We start from the raw sequence: 20888 nt of genomic DNA, 5'->3' as shown, positions 1-20888 counted from the left end.
CCCGTATAATCAGTTACTTACATGGCACATGGCAGGGGTTGGAATCTACTTTGGATCGACTTCTGCTTGTCTCGCTTTATTCAAAGTTAGCACAATTGTTTTACTCTGTTTCCGATTGTGCTTTTTATCAAGTGTTTTCAGAATGGCAGAGTTGAGGTACTCAGCGACGACAGCGGAGAGAGGACCACGCCCACGTGCGTGACTCTGATTGGAGGAGAAATGGTTTCCTAACACATTGTGCTCAAATTTTACATTTTGCAAAATGTTGTTGTCAGTTAGTGGGCGTGCCCGCAAGACAACGTCTAGTGAGATATCCAGAATCGTGTTTGTCGAATATTAAACAATTCATTGGGAAACAGTAAGTAGCCCGGATATTTATTAAAATAATTTTATTTATATATTTAATATATGTAACTATTGTACCGGTAATTGTTTTTAACATTAAAATGTGCATATACATTAAATTAAATAAACAAATAAATTAAATTGATTAAAAACTAGAATGTAATTGTTGGTAGTGACAACTGTATTGTTTCCTGTTTCTCTTGATCTACTTTTTGGTGCAGGAATTTTGATTTGAGATCACAACTATCTTCATGTGATTCTCAGGTAGTCGGTTGATGTTGTTTGGTTTGTCGTTGTATTACGTTGTTGAACATGTCGTAATGTGCGAATTAAGGTACAGCACACAGCTGGAAACTTGTCAATTACATTGAAGAATGGAAATGATTCAAAGCAGTTTGGAGTTTTGCAACTTGCAACTGCTGTCTTCAAGAAACTCAGAGGTTTGTTAAAACATACATAGTTGACCAAGAATCAGAGTCAAAGATAAACATATGACACACACACACACACACACACACACACACACACACACACACATGCACGCACGCACACACACACACACACACACACACACACACACACACAAACACACACACACACACACACACACACACACACACACAAACACACACACACACACACACACACACAAACACACACACACACACACACACACACACACACACACACACACACACACACACACACCTTGACCTTGATTCCACCATACCCACTATGGGTTTTGGCAACGCAGCGTAATAGCGCTTCTCCAAGCAGCACGATCATCAGCATCACGAAGACTGATTCGTAATGACCTGAGGTCTCTTGTGACAACATCTATCCATCTCTGTTTAGGCCCATGTGTTGGTCTTGTTGCATTACTAAGTCTGCTGTGAAGTAGTTGTTTTTGGGGACGATTGCTACTCATGCCCAGCAGATGGCCCAGTCATTGCAATCGTTGTCTCTGTATTGTCATAGCAATAGGGTCTTCACACGCTCGTTCTAAATTGTCTGAATTCTTGATTTTATTCCATCTTGAGACACCAAGAATCGATCGAATGCACCGCATGTGGAATGTATTTAAGTGTTGCAAGTTTGGTTGTGTAACGGACCAAGTCTCACATCCATACAGCAAAACAGGTCTCACCAAAGCACGAAAAACTTTTATCTTTGTGGAGATTGAAAAGTGTCTGTTGGTAAATACCCTTTTCTTCCAGGAACCAAAAAGTTTACTTGCTTTGCTTATACGAGCATCAATTTCAGCAATGCATCCACCATCTTGGCTCATGATACTCCCCAAGTAAGTAAACTCTGTAATGTTTTCAAGAACAGAACCGTCAAGAAGAATACGTGCCTGCTCGCAACCAATGCTCAAAACTTTTGTTTTCTTGATGCTGATTTTCATTCCCCATTTACAGCAGGACTCATGTAGACTGTCTACTAACTTTTGTAGTTCACCCGAGGCCTTCCCAATTAAAGCTAAATCATCAGCATACATAGCAGCTTTAATGACACTAGTTCCTTGAGCTTTGACTCTGTAGTTCATGTAGAGACTTCCCTCTTTCCTGTATTCAATTTCTACTCTGCCAGCTTTAGCTTTGTTTAGTGCTTTGCATACAATCTTGTCCATGACGAGATTAAATAATACAGGAGACATAACACAACCCTGACACACACACACACACACACACACACACACACACACACACACACACACACACACACACTAAGTTATATGCCTAATTGTCTTGTAGAAACGGCAGTAAGCGGTGGTTGCAGTGCTGACAGTTCAATAGCAGCTGTTGTTGCAGCACCAAGTTACTTTACATGTGAACAGAGACAAGAAATTCGGTTAGTCAGTTACATCATGTCTGAAGATGAGTATTTGCTATCACGTACTTAGTGAAATATTTTTGTCAGCAACATTGCACTGCATGTCAGATAGATTTCTCACACTTTCTTGATTTTCTAGGTCAGTTGCTGAGTCTGCTGGATTTGCTGTTTTGAGAGTAATTAGTGAACCTAGTGCAGCAGTACTGGCTTATGGTTTGCTCAGTGTGTTGTTCTGTTGGTAGCTGATGATTTGTGTTGATGGATGTTTGGGTTATACATGTAGGTGTTGGCCAAAGTGATGGAGCAAACAGCGATAGCCAATGTTTTGTCAGGTGCTATGGTTGTGTTATGTAATAGTTTACTGATTGTTGTGTGTTGTGAGACTGACAGGCAGTATAGTACAGAGATAGACTGATAAAGATTATCAGGAAGGAAAGGCAGTTGGTCAGACAGACAGACCGACAGACAGACAGGGAGGCAGACAGTCAAGACAAGACAAGACAAGACAGACAGACAGACAGACAGACAGACAGACAGACAGACAAGACAAGACAAGACAAGACAAGACTGACAGACAGACAGACAGAAGAGACGAAGACGGAAAGCCAAATGCATCAACCTTCAAGACGTACTGGAGGTCTGTGTTTTTTGTGTGTCTACAACGATCAAATGCTAGAGTGATTGACAGTAAAATAGAGAAGATTGTTGCAAGAGACAGCCACATAAACATAAATAGTTGTAGGTAGAACCAAGCTCTATTGGCTTGGGTAGTACAAGTATTTCGTTGCTTTGCTTAGATGGTGTATAATAGTTCAATGTTTGAAAATATATGTATTGACAGACAGAGACAGACAGACAGAGAGACAGACAGAGAGATAGACAGACAGAGAGACAGAGAGACAGACAGACAGACAGCTGTAGTTTGAAGACTTTAGAAGCTTGTAATTGCTGTGTAGTTGGACTTTACTTTATGATTTGCAGTTGATGTATAATAGTTCAATGTTCAAAAAATATATGTATTGACGGACAGACAGACAGACAGACAGACAGACAGACAGACAGACAGACAGCATCAAGTTCTTATTGTCAACAATCTTCACTACTACAACAGTTACTGTTAAAACGAAATGCTTTACCTATAGTACAAGACTATTGCTAATGTGTACAACACTGAATGTCTCTCTCTATCTATTCCAAAACATTGTCATCTCCTAATGTGTGCACAGAAAGCCTTAACAGCTTCCACTAAATCACTCTGCTGTTGCATTTTTGAAGGGTAATAGAAATTCTCTTTCGCCAGAAGGTTTTAAACTCTGCTGCAACCCTTCTTCCATCAAAGTCTCTTGCCTCCTTCCCCAGCTCATTCAACAGCTCTTCCGCCTTTAAGCCCCATCCGCCGAAGTGTTCAAAGACGAGTGGAACAACTATAGGCTTAGATCCATCTGCTAGCAATTCCTCTGAGTATTTTTTGACTTTGCTGCTTCTCATTTAGCTGCTGCATGACCACCTTCTCTGGCTGCACCTTTAATGATGTCGTTGCTCCCCCAGTGTTAGTGTCATAGAGCGTGATGTCAGTCTGGTTTTCGTTGTCTACAAATCGCTGTCTCGGTTCTACTTGGTGGAGAATGAGTAAATCACTTAGGCAATCACTCCATGCAGACACTATGGAGTTATGCGTCCACACAGGTTTGCCTCCATATTTACATGTCAAAAGGTGGTAGCCCTCACGACCAGCTCAGTTAGACAGACAGACAGACAGACAGACAGTTTTGTTCTTGTTGTTTGCAGTAGTGTTATATTTGGAACTGTGATTGTTTCTAGTTTTATTTGTTTTAAGTCCTAGTATATGTTTGTTAGCTTGTCGTCGTTGTAATGTTCAATTATTTGAAGAATATAATACCTTTGACAGACAGACAGACAGACAGACAGACAGACAGACAGACAGATTGGTCAGAATGACAATTGAAAGACACCAATTATGATGTGTTGCTGCAATCCCAATGCTTGTGATGCATGGTTTTTATGTATTTACTGCACTGCTCACTGCTTTTGTTTGTGTAGCTGCTATGTTCTTGTTTACCATCTCGGAGGGAGCTCACTTGATCTCACTATATTAGAATACATCAATGGACTGTACAAAGTGCTGACTTCTCAACATATCACTGACCTTGGTGGTCAGTTGTTTGATGCTGCTTTAACTGATTATTTTCGACAGGAATTTCAAAGGTACAATGTCAGTTGCACTGATGAATTTGCAAGCAATTTTATAAGTTTTGCTTGAGTGATGTTTGTCTTCAGGTCTGCAAGGGTTGAGTTGGAAGCTGGAGGTCAAGGAATTCGAAAGTTGCAAGCTGTTGTTGAAAATACGAAAAAGATCCTTTCAACATTGAATCAAGCAGCTATAGCTGTGGACATGCTGCATGAAGGGATGGATTTTCAATCAACAATTTCTAGGTACAATTTTTTTTTTTGAAGGTGGAGAGAGTGTCTGACAGCTGGTCAATGAGCTGCCAGACAAACAGGCGAGATTTCAATGGATAGATGTGTGAAGGGATGGAAATTGTTGATCAACAGACAGACAGACGAATGGATGGACAGACAGACAGACGGACAGGCAGACAGACAGACAGACAGACACAGATAGACAGACAGACGGACAGACAGACGGACAGATATCCCAATCTCCTTCCGGCTGATTTCATTGCTCGCTTGCGTCTTCATCAATGTTCTTTCTGCGCGAACTGATTTTTGAAACTGGATCAACATTCGTCTCAGTGCAGATCTCGGCATCAACGGTCTAGTCAAGAACAGAGGGAGGGTGTTTCTTTCACACCTCACTGCGGGAATGTGGAAGCTAACGTCTCTTCTCAAGCTTCTTCCCCTGGTACTCAACCCACACTCGTTTCATCAACGACGTTCCTGGACTCCGCACTTTCTCAGAATATAAATCTGGACACGGAAACTACTGCGTGGAATTACATTCGGGATCTTACAGTAGAAGACATTCTGAAAGCTGCACCTCCCAGAGTTGTCCAAACTATCCATCCTACTGTCAAAGCATGTTTCCAAGATTGCTGTGTCGTAGCACTTGGAAAGATTTGTGATGATCCCTCTGATGAGTTAGCATGGAAACTCCTGTTTCTACTGCCTCGCATGCTCCTCTCTCCTCTGGCGAGGGGAGGAAAACATGGTTTACGTGATGTGAAGGCTGCTTACCACCAGTTTCTCAGCTGAAATTGGTCAGACCTTATTTGCCTGCGAGCCTCTCTACCCAGGAAGTCACCCACTACTGGGGATAATGCAAGAAAAGCGGCTGCTCTGAGGCTAGTAAGATGCGGAGAGTTATCACGTGCGTCTAGAATTCTAACCAGTAACGGTCTGGCTCCGTCCACTGAGGATACGGCGAGGAAGTTGATCTTCAAACACCCTCCCAGATCTTCAGCTCTCCCCCCTCCACCCAATGTTAGTTGTGAGTTGATCACCTTGTCTAGGTTGTTACTTTTCGATTTGATTAGGCAAGCTCCACATGGATCTGGTGCTGGTCCTAGTGGTTGGCGTTTTGAGCATTTTAAAATCCTACTGGAAAATGAGGATACTGCAGATGGTCTTTCTCTGCCTGTTCGGCATTTGCTAAGGGAATATTGCTCGATGTGGCTGCCACCCTCTTTTCTTCTTCAAGACTGATTGCTCTGGCCAAGCCAAATGGTGATGTGAGACCCATTGCCATCGGGGAATCTATTCGCCGACTTACAGCCAGGACTATTTGTTCACAAAAAAGGAAGAGTTTACTGAGGTTTTCTGTTCCATTCAGCATGGTGTGTCTACGAAATGTGGTACAGAGTTGATAGCGCATCATATAAGTCTCACTTTGGAATCTAATCCCAATTGGATAGTTTTGAAGTCAGATGTTAAGAACGCGTTCAATTCTGTCAGCAGAGACCAGATCATGGAACAAGTTTCTCTTACCTTTCCTGACTTGTACAACCATGTGATTCAAATGTATGGCAAACCCAGCTCCCTTGTCTTCATGCAGGGTTCCTCTACCGTAGTAATTCCATCTGAGGAGGGAGTTCATCAAGGAGACCCTCTGGGTCCTGTTCTTTTTGCTACGGCCATTCATTCAGTCTTAACTAAGATTCAGAAATCCCACTCTCAAGTACGCGTACTGGCCTACCTGGATGACGTATTTTTGCTGGGTGGGGCGAAATCTGTTTTGACTGCGTTTCATGACTTGAAGGAGACCTTCTCAACCATCAATCTGGTCATAGCAGACAAAAGTGCGAGATATTCTCTCAATCGTCCTCGACTGCTGTTGAAGGGTGTGAAGAAATTCCTGTGTCTTGTGAGGGTGCACTCTTCCTTGGTTCTCCGATTGGTTCGATATCATTCGTTACATCTCTTGTGCCACCATAGCCCAGTCAAAGCTCTCACTGTGCGATCAGCTTACCAAATTGGATGATGTTCAGAGTGCAATGCTGCTATTACGATGCTGTTACGTCCCCAACCTTAACCATTTGGCCCGGACAGTCCATCCTGATTTGCTAGTTCATGCTTCTACAATCCATGACTCTAGGACAAAAGAAACCTTCTCTCACCTCTTAGGCTATGACATGGTTGATGACAGGATTTGGCATCAGGCTTCTTTATCCATCAGAATGGGCGGTTTTGGGATGATTCCTATGCTGTCAATGAGACAACCAGCTTTTGTTGCATCCTGGGCCAACGCTTTTACAGAGCTGCCATTCCGATTCCCTGTTTTACGACCTATTATCGATCGACAGTCTCTTAAGCTCTTCAACCACTTCAATCAGTGAGGTCATAGCAAGGTCTGTCCCTTCAGAAAAAATATCTCCGACTACCTGCCATGTACTGGGAAAGTTCAACAAAAGCTGTCTTCTGTCACTGCTCCTTCTAATGCTCAGTATCTACTCGAAAATGCCCCCACTGCCAGAGATGCAGTCCTCCTACGCTCAACAACAGGTAAGGGCGCTGGGGCTTGGCTTAATGCTATCCCTACATCGGAAGTGTTCGCACTCAATTCTTGCGATTTTTGCTTGACGTCCTTCCTTTGTTTGGGTTTGCCCATAGCCTTCTCCAGCTGGACAACGACATGCAATTGTGGAGCTCTTATAGATGACAGTGGATACCATTTGCTGACCTGTAAGACTGGTGGCGGGCTGGTATGGCCTCACGAATCGATTTCGTCCGTCTGGTCTGATTGTTTCCGTGGGTTGCATGTCCACCACTGCAGGGAGCCGAGGAGTCGTTATACAACCACAGACAACAGACCAGACATCGTATTTTTTGACTCAGACATTGGAAACAATGTTGACCTTGATATCTCCCTCGCCCACCCATGGAGTAGTGACATCTTTCCATCATCTGCTGGTGTTAGTGGTGTCGCTGCAGAGAGGAGAGCAGACAGAAAGAAACAGAAATACAGCAAACAGCAATTACCAGGTGACATAATTGCCACTGTAACCCCACTGGTAATGGAGCATTTAGGAGCTTGGGGGATCGATGGCTGGAAACTCCTGTGCAAATTAGCAAAGAAGTCATCAGACAAAGTGGGACGACTGAACGCTGCGGAGTTTATCGACTTCTGGTCCAAACGCTTTTCTATTCAGCTCCAGAAGTGCAATGCTAGAGTCATTTCTAAAAAGCTATCTTCGATGTCTGAAGACAACACAGATGTGACCTCTTTGCCACCCAGTACTTCAGCCACTAGCTGGTACTGGAGGCTTTGCTTGTACACTGTAGTTTTTAGGTGTAGTACTCATTTTGTTTTATTACACAAGTTTCAATTTTAGCTTAGTTTAGTTGATGAACACTACTAGTAGTTGGACAGTACATAGTACCCTGCATTGCAAAATGTATCATAGATAAAAGTTCAAATATATGTGATGGACAGACAGACCAGAGAGATGAAGGACAGACAGTGATGAAATTGGAAATGGAAAGACAACCATCTGTGTGTTGTAGAGCACGATTTGAAGACCTCTGTGCTGCTGAGTTTATCAAATGCACACAGCCAATAGATGATGTCATGAAGACAGCTGAAATAGAAAAATCCTCTATTACTTATGTAATATCACATTTTTATTACTAAACTCGATCTCTTGTCCTAATTTCTGCCTGTTGCAGATTGTTCTCAGTGGAGGAGCAACACGCATGCCCCGCATCAAGCAAATTCTGAAACAAATGTTTTTAAATGCAGAGATTCTTGAAAGCATTAACCCTGAAGAGGTTGTAGCACAAGGAGCAGCTACTGAGGTTACTAGTAACAATTATTGTATTGTAATACTGATGACATGCAAGTGTGCATTGTGTAATTGAATGATTTTAAGATGGAATTAGAAATGACCCAAATGTTTATAAAATTTAGAAAGAAATACAGCAAATATGTGTGTATGTATGTTTTCCTAATTTGTTGTTTGTCTGTCTGTCTGCTTATCTGTCTGTCCGTTTGTCTCTGTGTTTGTCCAATTGTGTTTTTAATTTTAAAATGATTATTTGTTTATTTTATTTTACTCTTGTCTGTACTCTGACTTTCTGATTGTAAGACAAGTAGTGGAATTGCTGGGACAGCTTTAGTCTGTAACTGCTAAGACTTTTCTGGACACTACATGTTGTATTACAACCAATAAAACTTCAAGATGTTTGGAACATGTTGCTGTTTTTTCCTGATTCATATCTAATGAACTTCAAAATATGCGGTGAACAAATTCTGGCCTGTGTAGCATTTCATACTTTTGTAGGTTGGCATTCTACTTCATGATCAACTTACTGACATGTCTGTTGACTCTACCACTCAATTAGACTGTGCGGCTCACTCTTTTGTTGCTGTAGTAAGTTTTTGTCTTTAACTTAAGGACCCTAGAGGCTACTAAACATTTGCTTTAACTTTCAGGTTGCTGGTACAGATGGTGCATCTCCTGTTATTCCAATTGTTTCCAAACAGTCGCTGTTGCCTGTCACTTCTAAAATTACGTTGGACTTATCATCACAAGTCAGGGTTTGTTATTAATATTTTCTGTTGTCGTGAGATTTTGGTGCTTGTGTTTATTCTGATCTGATCTTGTTGCGATTGCGTACAGGGTGAACCAACTGCAATTTTGCTGTATGAAAGTGAGAGCTGTGAAAAACTAGTTGATGAACGTCTCATTGGAGAAATAAAGGTGATAACAGATACGATTAACAGTCATGCATGGAGCAGATGAGATTGTCAAACTTATGGTTAGATAGGCAGGCAGACAGACAGTGATCAGGCAATAGAAAAGCTTATTAGTAGGTGAGCTAATGGATGAACATCAGGCTAAAAGACGGATTCAATAGAACACAGAGTTATGAACAGACAAACAAACAACAAATATTTTGTCATCATTATTTGTATTGCAAGTCTAGTGTGAAAGTATTGACTTTAGCAGTCAATGTAGAGGTGAGATTGATTGTAGCTTACTCACTCAGTAATCAGACTGTCTAACATTTCTCTAGCTGTCCAGGGCACATTGTCATGCATAGTCGTCAGTAATTCTCATTTCTTATAGCTTCAACCCAATTCTGACCATAGAAAGAGTGAAGATTTGACAATTGAGCTTCTCAGTGAGCTGACTCGGTTTGATTGCTTATCGGTTTGAAATTTGGAATTGCAATTGTGTTATTGTGTTGTCTGATGTTTAGGCAATGTGGCCTATCTGTTAGAGTTTACAACCGGAGTACAGACGAGACAGCAGAGCTCATTATTCCTGCTTTATCGTAGCAGTTAGCCATTGACATTTTGTTTAGATCTTAAATGCAGGTTGATAGGGCTGTGAATCTGGACGGTATAGCACATCATGTGTACATGGGGCTCTGCAGCTGGTCTGCTGGTGCTGCAGATTCTTGTTGATAAACACAAGAGATATTTATGTGAGTCTGGTGTCAAGAACTGGTTGAGTATTGAAACGTTATTGTTAGACTGTTGGCTTTTCTCGATCTTGACCGGCCACAGAACAACTACGCATACGGATTGGCCCAAACGAGGCAACAGGCCCAGGGGGAGGAGATTGAAACGTCGACGTGGGTTTGTGTGCGTTGTCACTTTGTGTCATCGGCAAATTGCGAATAAAAAGACGTCACGTCTGGTAGTGGAGGCATTCGCAACCTGGTCTTCAAGGTATCGCGTTGTTCTCTCGAGCTGGAACAATTTTGTGATGCTCGGTGTTCTTGTGGCCCTGCGCATGCCGCAGCTGTTGCATCTACGTATATTAGTAAACGAGCTTGACCTCGCAAGCTGATAGAGTCCCAGAGTCGCTTGGATGGGACTGTAGAGATCTCTGTTGCTTGCGATTGAATTATGCGACTGAAATCGATATCGCCTTTCACGCCAGCCACACCGGTTAGGTACCATACCGTATACTTACCACCTGCGGTACCGTACATACCGTACTGTGCGTATCGTACTGTACTACCTGCGGTACCGCTCTCTGTCTCTCTAATACCATAATACCGCTTCTACAGCTCGAGGCTGCTACTGTCGCAAGAGCTGAACGGCTGTGAGGCCGGAAAGTCTTCCAGAAAAGGCTGGGAGCCACATTCTCCCACCGCTCGTTCAAACACGAGCCTCATACTTTCGAACTCGCTTCCGTAGACTCTGCGCGTGTCCAGAGTCTAGTCTCTACGACTCTGCGCATGTCATTAGCCTCGCTTCACTTGCAGTGGAACTTGCAAATTTGGCCAAATGGCGGACAGCGATGACGACGGTGAGCCGAGGCTTTCTACTGACACTTTAGCAGCTCTATCGGAGTTCTTTACCGAGCAAGCGATTGCGGAGAGAGAAACACAAGAGGGACCCCACAAGGGGCGTTTGATGGAAAACTGGGTATTAGCACTCACACTTTGTATGTAATATTCACATAGTGGAATTGTGATATCTACCTGGTGTGAAGCAACTCAGTCAATTTTGGTACGATGATTCAACAGCAGCAGTACTAGCAGAGGAGGCGGTCCGAGCAAGTGGTGGTGGTCGAGTGGCTTGCATTTCATGTCCCACTTTATTCCTCAAACTTAAATCGACGTTTCCTGTTCAATGCTCGTGCACTTTACTAGAATACGACAGACGTTTTGATGTCCATAATGAGTTCATATTTTATGACTACAACGATCCTTTCAACCTGCCAACCTCGATATCATATCCACCGTACTCATATGACTTAGTCATTGCAGACCCTCCATTCATGTCTGAAGAGTGTCTTGTTAAAACCAGCAAAACAATCAAACACTTAGCGAAAGACAAGATTCTTGTTTGTACCGGTGAGAAAGATCTGCCTCAATGTTTGATTGATTTGATGAGCACGTGATTGATTGTAATGAATTATTACAGGATTAGTAATGGAAGAATTGTGTTCGAAGCTGCTGGGAGTGAAAACGTGCAGATTCGTACCAAAGCATTCAAACAATTTAGGAAACGAGTTTCGATGTTATACAAACTATAGGAGTGATCTAGATAATGTGGACGAATCTTAACTCCGTTAAATCTATAATCATAAATACAATGGCAGTTAATAATAGCAATAGTGATGTAAATCTATTATAATTACTTATCGTATAGAAAGGTCGTTCATTAGAATTATAGCCTCACTGTCTGTCCCACACACAAGGTGTCTCATTTGTATGTCAAGTGAGTGCACTGGCAGTCTATGCCACGGTATGAGGTTAGTAGCAAGTATTTCAGCTCTAGTCGAATCGTCTAGCATCCAGGGACTATACGATGTCCCACTTCCTGCTGTTATTCCGATGCCTATGTGATCACCTGGAGTTCCCATAATCATAGTTGTTGACCGGGTGGTTGCATCCCAGTGCCATACAGAACCGTCTTCGGAACTAGTGAAGAGATTATCAGGGCAGGTGGGGTGGAATTTGACTGTCCAAACTAAAGTAGAGAGACTACAGTCACGTGATTCATTCATATCAACATGACTACTTACTGCTTGAGGTGTGGGCCTCTCGTTGCCCTACAGGCGAGCATTCTTGCCGTGTGTCCCAAACGCTGAGTACTCCATCTTCGCTGCCCGTTGCAAGAAGATGATGTTGATTTGGATGTTGATCCAAACAATGTAATGCTACTGGTTCACCAACTCTGAGAAAACACAATACAACTTGTTTTATAAATGAACCTAGATACAAATGAGAACAACAGACGTAAGTCTGTAACTCGTATTAGAGTAAAGTAATGAGAGAGTTTGGTCATATTACATTATTAACTCGTTACAGTAAAGATTGGGTGGTGTGGAGCTGTGCTGTCCAGCACCCCAGATATCAGTTGACATTCTGTAGCATAGAAATAGATTGGCATGTTGTCTCTACGTGTGCAAATGCCATAGTATTCCACCCTCAACTGGATTAAATGCTGTATGTATACAATAGCAAGATTAGCTGCAGCAGGTCTTACCAAAATGTACAGTTTATTATATTTTCCTGACAAAAGTGTTTGAACCACTGTGATTCTCTCCTCCACCCAAACTACTCTCTGCATGCTCATGGATGAGCCCTACATATCTGTAATAAACAGTAAAGACAAGAAACTCAAATATGCTCTCTTGCTTATCTGAGACTTTTCACCACACAAATATGACCAGGTGATTCTAACCCTACTGAGAATGGCTTTAAGCATTTACAAACTTCTTGCATGTCCACAGATGTTTACGTGATGCTTACTCCTTAGTATCAAGGCAGAGCAGTAATCCGTGATTTGGTTGGCCATCTGACTTCAGTATGTCAACCTCCATGGTAATACTAAAACTAGTGTACACCATTAGTCTTAGTATGTTAGTTCATTCAAGCAGCTGCTCCACACCATAACTAACGTAGTGTCTTTCATTACATAATAAAGTCTTACAGTAAAAAGATCTTTGCTGGATGGTTTGTTGGCTGTCGTATGTCCCATAGCTTTAGCTGTCCTCCAACACTTCCTGTTAGCAGCTCTGATTGCCGTACACAAGTAATACAAGTCATTGTCAAACTATCGGCTTCTAGAAAGAAAAAGAAAATTACAAAATAATTTCAAGTGACCATAAAATATTTCTTGCCTAGTGTTAGTAGTGGGTCCCTCCTCTCCAACCTAAGAACATTTATTTTGCCGTCTTCTCCTACGGTTGCTACATCCGGTGGATTGACTGATACGGCGGTACAAGATGCTAACGAGTCTCTACGTGAATGGAAATGTGGTCTCTCCCAAGGATGAGTAACATCTATTGTCTACAATACAAACAACTTCAGCAAATCAAAGACAAAAGATAGGCAATACAGTAGTACGTGAGATGTTGTTCTATGTCTCATAATACAGACAGAACCCGTTGATGATGCAACAACTAATCTCTCTGCATCCATAAACTATGAGACACAACACACACAGAATAAAAAAATAGTCACATGACTGATTACATTTCATCTCTTAATATACAGATGGTTACATAAAAAAATTAAAATTTATTAAACAAAAGCAACACAAGTTAAATCCGATTTCTCACTGACAACCATCGTTGACTATTAAATGTTCCAAATGATTGTATCTACAAAGTCTGTCTACCCATCCGTCTGTCCATGTGAGTCATTGTAACTCAACCAGCTTCAACAATAGATCAGCTGCAATCATGACTAAAACGTGTGCATTTGCATGTGCTTTGCAGCTACACCATCGACAACTCTCAACTAAAAAATCAAATTTTTTAATTGCCTTAATTAATAAGGTCTGCCTCCTTCTTAATTAATTCATAAACAAAATCAGTTTTATTACCTTAATTAAAGTCAACAGCACAGAACATCACTGCATGATCATGCCAAAGTAGAGACACACACAACATGACGACAAGCGACTGACTAACTCTCACTGACCTCGATATCAGTCACATTTCCATCATGTTCAACTTCAGCTTCAATCTGCGGCTCACGCACAACATTCGACCGCTCACCCCAAAACCCACCGTCTCCACGCACTCCAGTCCTCCACACGCACACCTTATTCCTCTAACATCAATAGAAAACTCACAAACGATGCAGAAAACTCAACCCATGAACGAGAATGAAAGCAGCGTCTCACATCGTCATCCCAGCTGCCAAACGCAAATTGTGTGGGCTCCTCTAGACTTCCCAAAGGCGTCGGCCTCCATTTCACACACGCAACCTTCTGTCCAACGTACGTAGCGACCGCTTCTTGAGCCACATTTGAAGCCGCCATTGTTCGCGCCGAAACACGTGCCGATTATCCGGGATGTCAACGAGGTAGGACTCCAACACGTGCCGAATGTCCGGGATATTGTTATTGTTATTATTGTTGGCGCACACAGAAATCTGGTGCAAGTACATACAGAGTATACACACAAACAAAACACATAACTACATATACTATTAGATTGCCATGTTTGGGTCAGAGCACGAGCCATTTATCCGGGATATGATTGTGACCAAAATACCCGGATATTAATTGGTGTGGTGGTATGGAGGGCGATTTGATTGTTCAGCTTGAACATGCTGCTCAGATTATGATGGTCGGTGTGTGATTTCGTGATGTACTAATAGATGGTTGTATTTGTTGTTGCGCAGGCGCCTCCTCATCTCGTCACTGGTGAGCAGAGGCAAGAAGCTGAGCGAGTTTTTATGCAATTTGGCAAGGCCAGATGCTCGTGCTCTGCCTTTCAACGTTTGTTAGGTATAGCGTTCATTGGGTGTGTTTGTCTGTTTGTTTGTGTGTTTATTGTTTGTTTGTTTGTGTTTGTCTGTTTGTGCATGTTTGTTTGCATTGGTTTATGTTTGTGTTTGTTTGTTTGTGTTTGTTTGTGTTTGTTTGTTTGTGTTTGTTTGTGGGTACAAGTTTATTTGTTTGCTTGATTGTGTGCATGAGTTTGGTTGTGTTTGCTTTGTCTGTTTGTGTGTGCATGTGTTTGGCTGTCTGTTTGTGAGTGCATGTCTTTGGTTGTTTTACTTGTGTGCTTGTGTGTTTGCTTTGTTTGTTTGTGTGTATGTGTGTTTGTTTGTTTGTTTGTTGTTTGTGTGTGGTGATTGTTTGTTTGCATGCGCGTGTTGTGAATGTGCGCGTGTTTGTTTGTTTGTTTGTTTATTTGTTGTTTTCAGTGTGCATGTGAATGTGTGTTGTCTGTGTTTCTTGGTTTATTTGTTTGTGTTGTTTGTTGACATGAGTTTGTGTCTTTAGAGGCAAGCGGAGTTGCATATGTGCAGTTTCAGGTCGTGTCTGCTCTAAAGAGAGCCGTGGTTAGAGAATGGTCAGAAATGACTCCTCACGGTGCTGACAATCTCAGATTATTTCTCACCAACTACGTGTTGCACCAACCCACGTGCGTAACGTAACGTAAAACCTGCCATTCTGTTTGTTCTGTCTGTCTGTCTGGTACCTGTTGCTTATCTTAAGCCCTGTCCACACTAGACCAGAATGGATCTTGATTCAATCGGGCTAACGATCGTCCACACTACACTTTGAAAACGATACCTCCGCCTTATTTTGGGTATCACGTGACTGATGACTGATGTGTGTACGAGTAGTTTCTTTGCTTGTGGAAAGCATTGATACAGTGACGTAAGGTGAGCAAAGACGAGTGAGGAGGGTTAGACGTTCCCACTACACGCGTAGTGTACGTAGAGGTACGCCCACTATTTCTAATTGGATTCAACCGATCAAAACCACCTTGCGATGTGGATTGGATTTATCGTGATCCAGTTGCAAGTGTGGACAGGGCTTTAGTTACTGTCTGTTTGTATGTTGTTTGTTAGTCCGTATCAGCTTTGATTGATTGTCTATATTTTTAGAGACATTTCAGTGTTTCCATGAGAAGTCTTAAGGTTCTAGCCAGGATTTTGTGCCAACTGTCACTAATAGTAACCAAGTCCATAATGACTTTAGTGACCACGCCTATAAATTGCTCTTGATGGAGTGCTCACACACATTATACTGTATTCACAATCTAACAATTACAATAATCTACTTCTTAATAAGCAAACCAGTAATGTGTATGCTTTTCTGTTAGTTCAAGTCTTCAATCTCTACTAATCTAGGTTATTGTGATATACTAATGTAGGCAACCTTCTTTTCTTTTTTTTGGGTGCCATACTCAAAATCAGTACTAGAGGACCATCTAGAGAAATTCTCATTATATGAATGAAAAAACGTGCAGGAACATCTTTCTCTATTAGCTGTAATTTGCTAAAACCATTCTCACAATCAACTGCCATGAAGTGATGCATGACTAAAGCCTAATCAGCTATTTTTCAGTAGGTTGGTCAAGTTTTTAGCGTGGTGTTGTTTAAGATTAAGTAAGCAAGATAATTTACAATTTGGATATTCACTCCTGATGGATTAAGCTCAAGTGTCCAACCGGCCTTCTCCCCCCCCAGGCCAGGATGAGAAGACTCACCTATTTACTGTAGAGATGATTACAATACCAACCCATGTTTTTAGGTACTTTGTACATAAGTGTAGTGCAATGTGTTTGTACACAAGGCATAAATAAAGTGTTTCTTTTCACATTGTCACCTGTTACATTGTTTGCATTCTTATGTAAATGTGCTGGGTAGGCTGCAAAGTCACTCCTCAATTGGGCGATGATGGTTGGAACCTTCTCAACCATCTAGCAACCCTCCCAACTGTCAAAATGATGGTAAAGACGGTCCTGGCTAGTACCCTGGGATTACAGTTTGAAAGATGAATTTGTTTGTATGTGGATGTTCACTCTTTTTTTCAGCTGACTATTCTCAATGTTTGCTTGTTTGTCTTGAATACATACATTTTTGATCTTAAATATTGTGAGTGTGATATGATGCAGGCCCATAGCAAGCAGTTAAAAATGGTTGGCCTACTGCACTGGGAGGGTGCATGTGGTTTAAGGAAAGCGCACCAAAGGAGCAGTCTCCCAGGATACTGGTGTCTATTGCACAACGGCCTCTTGAATAATAATTATTCTCGTTTACCAACAATTACTGTAATACGTGACTACACAATGACCTTCTACTCTAAACCTTTAGAGCAGCGTAAATAGCAATTGAGTCAAGATGCTTTAATCTACTTTTGTTCAAACTCTAAATATATTGAAAGATGGTCCGGCCAAAACTGGACCGACCAGACTGACTGGACCGGTTTCTATGGCCCTGAGATGTACAACAACTGAAAGTTTCTAATTGATATGAAAGTGCACACAGTTGAGCACTTACCCAGTCTTACAAAATCAATTTACTGTACGGTTTGTTTGCTGTCTGTATTCCATGTGTGTTTATTTACTGCTGATGTTGTAGTTTCTTTGCTGCATATAAATCGGTTTATTGTTGTTTTTCTCATTCACTAGTTTGGTGAAGTACGTGAGTGAACAAGTAGTGCAGACTGTAGCAGTGATTATAAAGTGTTGCACTCTTGATTGTAACTACACAGCAGTGAGACAAGCATTCATTGAGTCAACAGATACTTTACTGAAATCCTTTGACTACAAACAGGTACATACGTATTTCACTTTGAGTGTATGAGCCTGTGCTGATATTTGAATGACTAATCCAATTGTGTTTGGTGTTTTGATTAGAAACTGTTGGGGTGCTCACACTTGAGAGCTTTGCTTGATGAGTATGTGTCGTTTAACCGATCGAGTGCTATGGGGTTTAGTTGGGAGCAGCACTGTCGCTGCAAGAAGTCGTTTGAGGTAATGCTCATGGCAGGAATGTGGCCACACTCATTCACACCCACCCACACACACACACACACACACACACACACACACACACACACACACACATTCACCCCCGCACACCCTCCTGACTTTATGACTTACAACTAATTTGTGGTGTGTGTGTGTGTGTGTGTGTGTGTGTGTGTGTGTGTGTGTGTGTGTGCAGGAAGGTGACATGTTGTGGTTGTTTCTGGTGGTGGTTCAGTTGCTTCAGCAATATGCATCTGTTCCGAGTATATCACATCTTTCTACATCCGATTATGAAGTACTGGAGGCTTTCATGTCGTTGGCTAACATGACACTCAGCTGGAATTTCTCAACAAGAATTCGTATGATATTTTATTACATTTATTGTTACACAATATTACAGAAGTAATAAAGCCTTATTGATGCATTTTTAGAACTTTGTGTGATGTTGGTAGGTAATTATTATCAAAATATGGAGACTTACATTGAGAGTTGACACACTAAATCTTCAGTTATAGGAGACTAAAGGATACAGCCGTTGTATCTTTATATTACATTTTTACTTTTATTATTTTGGTCAGTCCGTCTGGTTTTCATGTCCAAATATTTGAGCATCAAAATTTCTTTGAGTCTGGCCTTACAGTGTAAATTGTAGGTGTGATAATTATTACAGTATGTGTTTTTGTTGTTGTGAAGGTAGCCATCATGTAATCATGGGAGTTCCCGAAGGGCCAGTGATACTTCGACCAAATAGCAAATGGAACTCTACGTTTCTCAACAGAGAGCTACTTGACATTTTCTTCAAGGTGAAATTGTTGACGTCTAAATGTGTTGTCTTTACTAGATTGTTATTGTCTTACATTTTAGTTGCATAGAATGGTGTTGGACCACGACTCTCTTTCTCCTATATCGTACCAATGCCTCACGCAACTTGCCTCACTGTCTGGCTCAATCTTTCCTGCTAGGGACGACTCTGTTTGCTATCTGAATGGCTTCTTGGAAGGGCTACTCAACACCATTAGTTTGTAAGTTTGAAATGCATTAAAATGTTTTTAGTTTGGTTGCATTAGTCATGTTGCTAATTGTTTTAGTGAAAGGAAATATAATGCTCTCGGACTTGCAAACGTTATCAACAGGCTTGTGGCTGTGTTTGGGTCGGTGTCGTTCACTCAACTTCCGGCTGCTCTACTGACTGCATTTTTGGACGTTCTGACTAACCTGTCGTGTGTCTTCGTTCAAGCTGCTGCAACTGAGAACAATGTAGGGCAACGTAGTGGATGATGAAATGTAATTAAACTAACAGCTACATCTCTACATGTTTAACCGTTCTGAGTATATAGAATCAAAGTAGATAATAATTTTTTTTGTATCTGTGAGACTGTTTGTGTCTTGTCCAGCTAAATCATTCTGGACAGGCAACTTGAGTAGTTAGTATGTACTACTAGATGTCGTCTACTACTGATAGCAAAATCTTTGAAAACGTTTCACAACAAGATTCTTATATTATCAATCAGTCTGCTCTTTGTAGTGAAGTTTGTTTTTAGTTGACAGTATTAATTAACAATATCATGTTTACTAGATATCAATTTTTTGGCCAAGATTCCATTAATTACTTCTCAGTAAGATCTTCTAAGGTTTTGTTTAATTTTTCAAGGTAGTGAGAAAAAATGATGAGGATGGTCAAACTGACGACTATGTTTGCTATTATTAGAGTGTTTTAAGCTTAAAGTACTGGCTAGATTATCTGTTTAATTGCTGGTGATGCTAAATTTGAATTGAGATTTTACACTCTCTTACGATGCTTTGTTTCTTTTTGTGAAGGTTAAAGATGGTGATACTCTTCATCAGGAAGCATTTGACTTGCTGTTGACAGCATGGACAACTCTCCTATCTGACTCTGAAAGCTTTCCAAAAGATTGCTTTACTGATCGTGCAAGCAGTATCTTCTCCTGTTATTTACGATGTCACATAGGTGTACCAGATGGAACACGGTGCTCGTCTTTACCTCTGACTAATGATGATGAGGATATACATGAACTTGAAGAAGACGATTGTGTTGCATATATGGATCAGTTGACTGGAGTAGCTGCCTTAGGACGAGCTTGCATTGCTCAGTCACTTCCACTGCTTGTGTCTGTTTTTCATGCGAGAGTTTCCAAGTTTACTGACCTTCAAACACACCATTCTGATGGGAACCTTGTGTCTCTGCATGAGGACCTTCATTGGTTGTTATTAATTGCTGGATTTCTTCTCGCTGATGATGGCATTGGTGAAATGCTGCTTGTTCCTCAAGAGATTATTTCTTTCTCTACAGCTCAGTCGTCTCATGTAAATGTACAGAAATCTATTGCATTTTTAGCAACAGCAAATGGTTTAGGTGACAGCTCTGGGTTAGATGCAGATAATGTGGATCTAGTGATTTCTCTTGTTGGGATTGTATTGCACCTTGTTGGATTGGAGCGTCGTTTACTTGAACTGAACAGAAAAGAGTTGCTCAGTCCGCAGGTGAGCAGATCGTCAGTATGGTTCTTGCGACGTTGGTGTCGCTCTTATCTCTTTCCAGACCTTTTGTTGTACTCAAACTTCAGCAGCTTGCTTTCGGCTGCTTTCTCTCAGAACAGTGATGCTGGACGGTATCTAGTAAGGCTGTTAGTTGATAAGGTAGCTTTTAATTTAAGTGTGTGGACGTCAGAGGAATTGCTAATTGTGGATACTATTGAACTGCTGTTGGCAGTTGTAGAATCAAGTCCAAGGTACGGTTTGTATATGATGCTGTGGTAGTTAATTTGATTGGATGTTGCTTTATTAGGGCATCTGTTTGTATTGAATGTGAGTCATTGTTGGTGATGGCTCGTCAACTGTCTTCAGATCCAGCTGGAACTGGCGTGTTTCTTCCACCCAGTGGACAAAGGCTACTCGTGAAGAGTTTAGTACTTGCTGGGTCAGCAGCTCAAGAAGAGTCCACGAAATTGAAATTTTGGGAACAGGTAGACATTTTGTATGAATCAGGTGTGTGTGTGTGTGTGTGTGTGTGTGTGTGTGTGT

At 41.4% G+C, this 20888-nt stretch overlaps 4 protein-coding genes across 6 annotated transcripts in view; 3 read left to right on the top strand and 1 right to left on the bottom strand.

Annotated features, from left to right (window-relative positions):
* Window positions 1–8: 8 nt before the first annotated feature.
* LOC134186531 (heat shock 70 kDa protein II-like) lies at window positions 9–10117 on the top strand. 3 transcript variants are annotated; one of them, XM_062654522.1, is made up of 17 exons: window positions 9–85; window positions 142–222; window positions 276–358; window positions 567–609; window positions 680–785; window positions 2100–2196; window positions 2318–2391; window positions 2462–2510; window positions 4240–4404; window positions 4477–4632; window positions 8161–8263; window positions 8323–8451; window positions 8937–9026; window positions 9089–9193; window positions 9276–9356; window positions 9726–9793; window positions 9859–10117. In XM_062654522.1, the coding sequence occupies exons 1-17, from the start codon at window positions 29–31 to the stop codon at window positions 9935–9937; spliced, it is 1566 nt and encodes a 521-aa protein (XP_062510506.1). In that variant the 5' UTR covers window positions 9–28; the 3' UTR covers window positions 9938–10117. The 3 variants fall into 3 exon arrangements, with proteins under 3 accessions (XP_062510506.1, XP_062510504.1, XP_062510503.1); XM_062654520.1 differs by having other exon boundaries at window positions 2318–2400; window positions 9089–9187; XM_062654519.1 differs by having other exon boundaries at window positions 2318–2400.
* A 732-nt stretch (window positions 10118–10849) lies between these two features.
* On the top strand, window positions 10850–11682 carry LOC134186592 (EEF1A lysine methyltransferase 1-like). Its single transcript, XM_062654587.1, has 3 exons — window positions 10850–11038; window positions 11106–11469; window positions 11540–11682. The coding sequence occupies exons 1-3, from the start codon at window positions 10898–10900 to the stop codon at window positions 11680–11682; spliced, it is 648 nt and encodes a 215-aa protein (XP_062510571.1). The 5' UTR covers window positions 10850–10897.
* LOC134186591 (nucleoporin Nup43-like) lies at window positions 11670–14399 on the bottom strand. Its single transcript, XM_062654586.1, has 8 exons — window positions 14255–14399; window positions 14050–14181; window positions 13471–13548; window positions 13245–13413; window positions 13055–13187; window positions 12144–12295; window positions 11757–12088; window positions 11670–11693 (listed from the first exon to the last, which is right to left on the bottom strand). Exons 1-7 carry the CDS (start codon window positions 14390–14392, stop codon window positions 11757–11759), a joined length of 1134 nt encoding a protein of 377 aa, XP_062510570.1. The 5' UTR covers window positions 14393–14399; the 3' UTR covers window positions 11670–11693.
* Window positions 14400–14651: 252 nt separating this feature from the next.
* LOC134187371 (exportin-4-like) overlaps window positions 14652–20888 on the top strand; it is a 12062-nt gene continuing 5825 nt past the window's right edge. Inside the window, exons 1-11 of the mRNA XM_062655486.1 lie at window positions 14652–14702; window positions 14758–14863; window positions 15365–15506; window positions 17505–17649; window positions 17733–17849; window positions 18043–18205; window positions 18540–18649; window positions 18711–18868; window positions 18935–19103; window positions 19665–20596; window positions 20653–20830. Coding sequence (XP_062511470.1) covers window positions 14652–14702; window positions 14758–14863; window positions 15365–15506; window positions 17505–17649; window positions 17733–17849; window positions 18043–18205; window positions 18540–18649; window positions 18711–18868; window positions 18935–19103; window positions 19665–20596; window positions 20653–20830 — 2271 coding nt within the window. The remainder of the gene's footprint in view (window positions 14703–14757; window positions 14864–15364; window positions 15507–17504; window positions 17650–17732; window positions 17850–18042; window positions 18206–18539; window positions 18650–18710; window positions 18869–18934; window positions 19104–19664; window positions 20597–20652; window positions 20831–20888) is intronic.

Source organism: Corticium candelabrum, chromosome 11 (genome assembly GCF_963422355.1).
Source record: "Corticium candelabrum chromosome 11, ooCorCand1.1, whole genome shotgun sequence".
NCBI lineage: Eukaryota > Metazoa > Porifera > Homoscleromorpha > Homosclerophorida > Plakinidae > Corticium > Corticium candelabrum.
This window is presented reverse-complemented; position numbering and strand designations above follow the sequence as displayed.

What these genes read in the sequence shown, in the direction of transcription:
- LOC134186531 (XM_062654519.1), top strand. Translation starts at nt 29, where the DNA reads ATGGCAGGGGTTGGAATCTACTTTGGATCGACTTCTGCTTGTCTCGCT. An exon ending in TTTCGACAGGAATTTCAAAG is followed by an intron (nt 4,405 to 4,476) that starts GTACAATGTCAG and finishes GTTTGTCTTCAG; the next exon opens with GTCTGCAAGGGTTGAGTTGG. An exon ending in CTCACTCTTTTGTTGCTGTA is followed by an intron (nt 9,027 to 9,088) that starts GTAAGTTTTTGT and finishes TTTAACTTTCAG; the next exon opens with GTTGCTGGTACAGATGGTGC.
- LOC134186592 (XM_062654587.1), top strand. Translation starts at nt 10,898, where the DNA reads ATGGCGGACAGCGATGACGACGGTGAGCCGAGGCTTTCTACTGACACT. An exon ending in GGCGTTTGATGGAAAACTGG is followed by an intron (nt 11,039 to 11,105) that starts GTATTAGCACTC and finishes CCTGGTGTGAAG; the next exon opens with CAACTCAGTCAATTTTGGTA. An exon ending in CAAGATTCTTGTTTGTACCG is followed by an intron (nt 11,470 to 11,539) that starts GTGAGAAAGATC and finishes GAATTATTACAG; the next exon opens with GATTAGTAATGGAAGAATTG.
- LOC134186591 (XM_062654586.1), bottom strand. Translation starts at nt 14,392, where the DNA reads ATGGCGGCTTCAAATGTGGCTCAAGAAGCGGTCGCTACGTACGTTGGA. An exon ending in CCAGCAAAGATCTTTTTACT is followed by an intron (nt 12,296 to 13,054) that starts GTAAGACTTTAT and finishes GTGTTTTCTCAG; the next exon opens with AGTTGGTGAACCAGTAGCAT. An exon ending in AGAGGCCCACACCTCAAGCA is followed by an intron (nt 12,089 to 12,143) that starts GTAAGTAGTCAT and finishes TCTCTACTTTAG; the next exon opens with TTTGGACAGTCAAATTCCAC.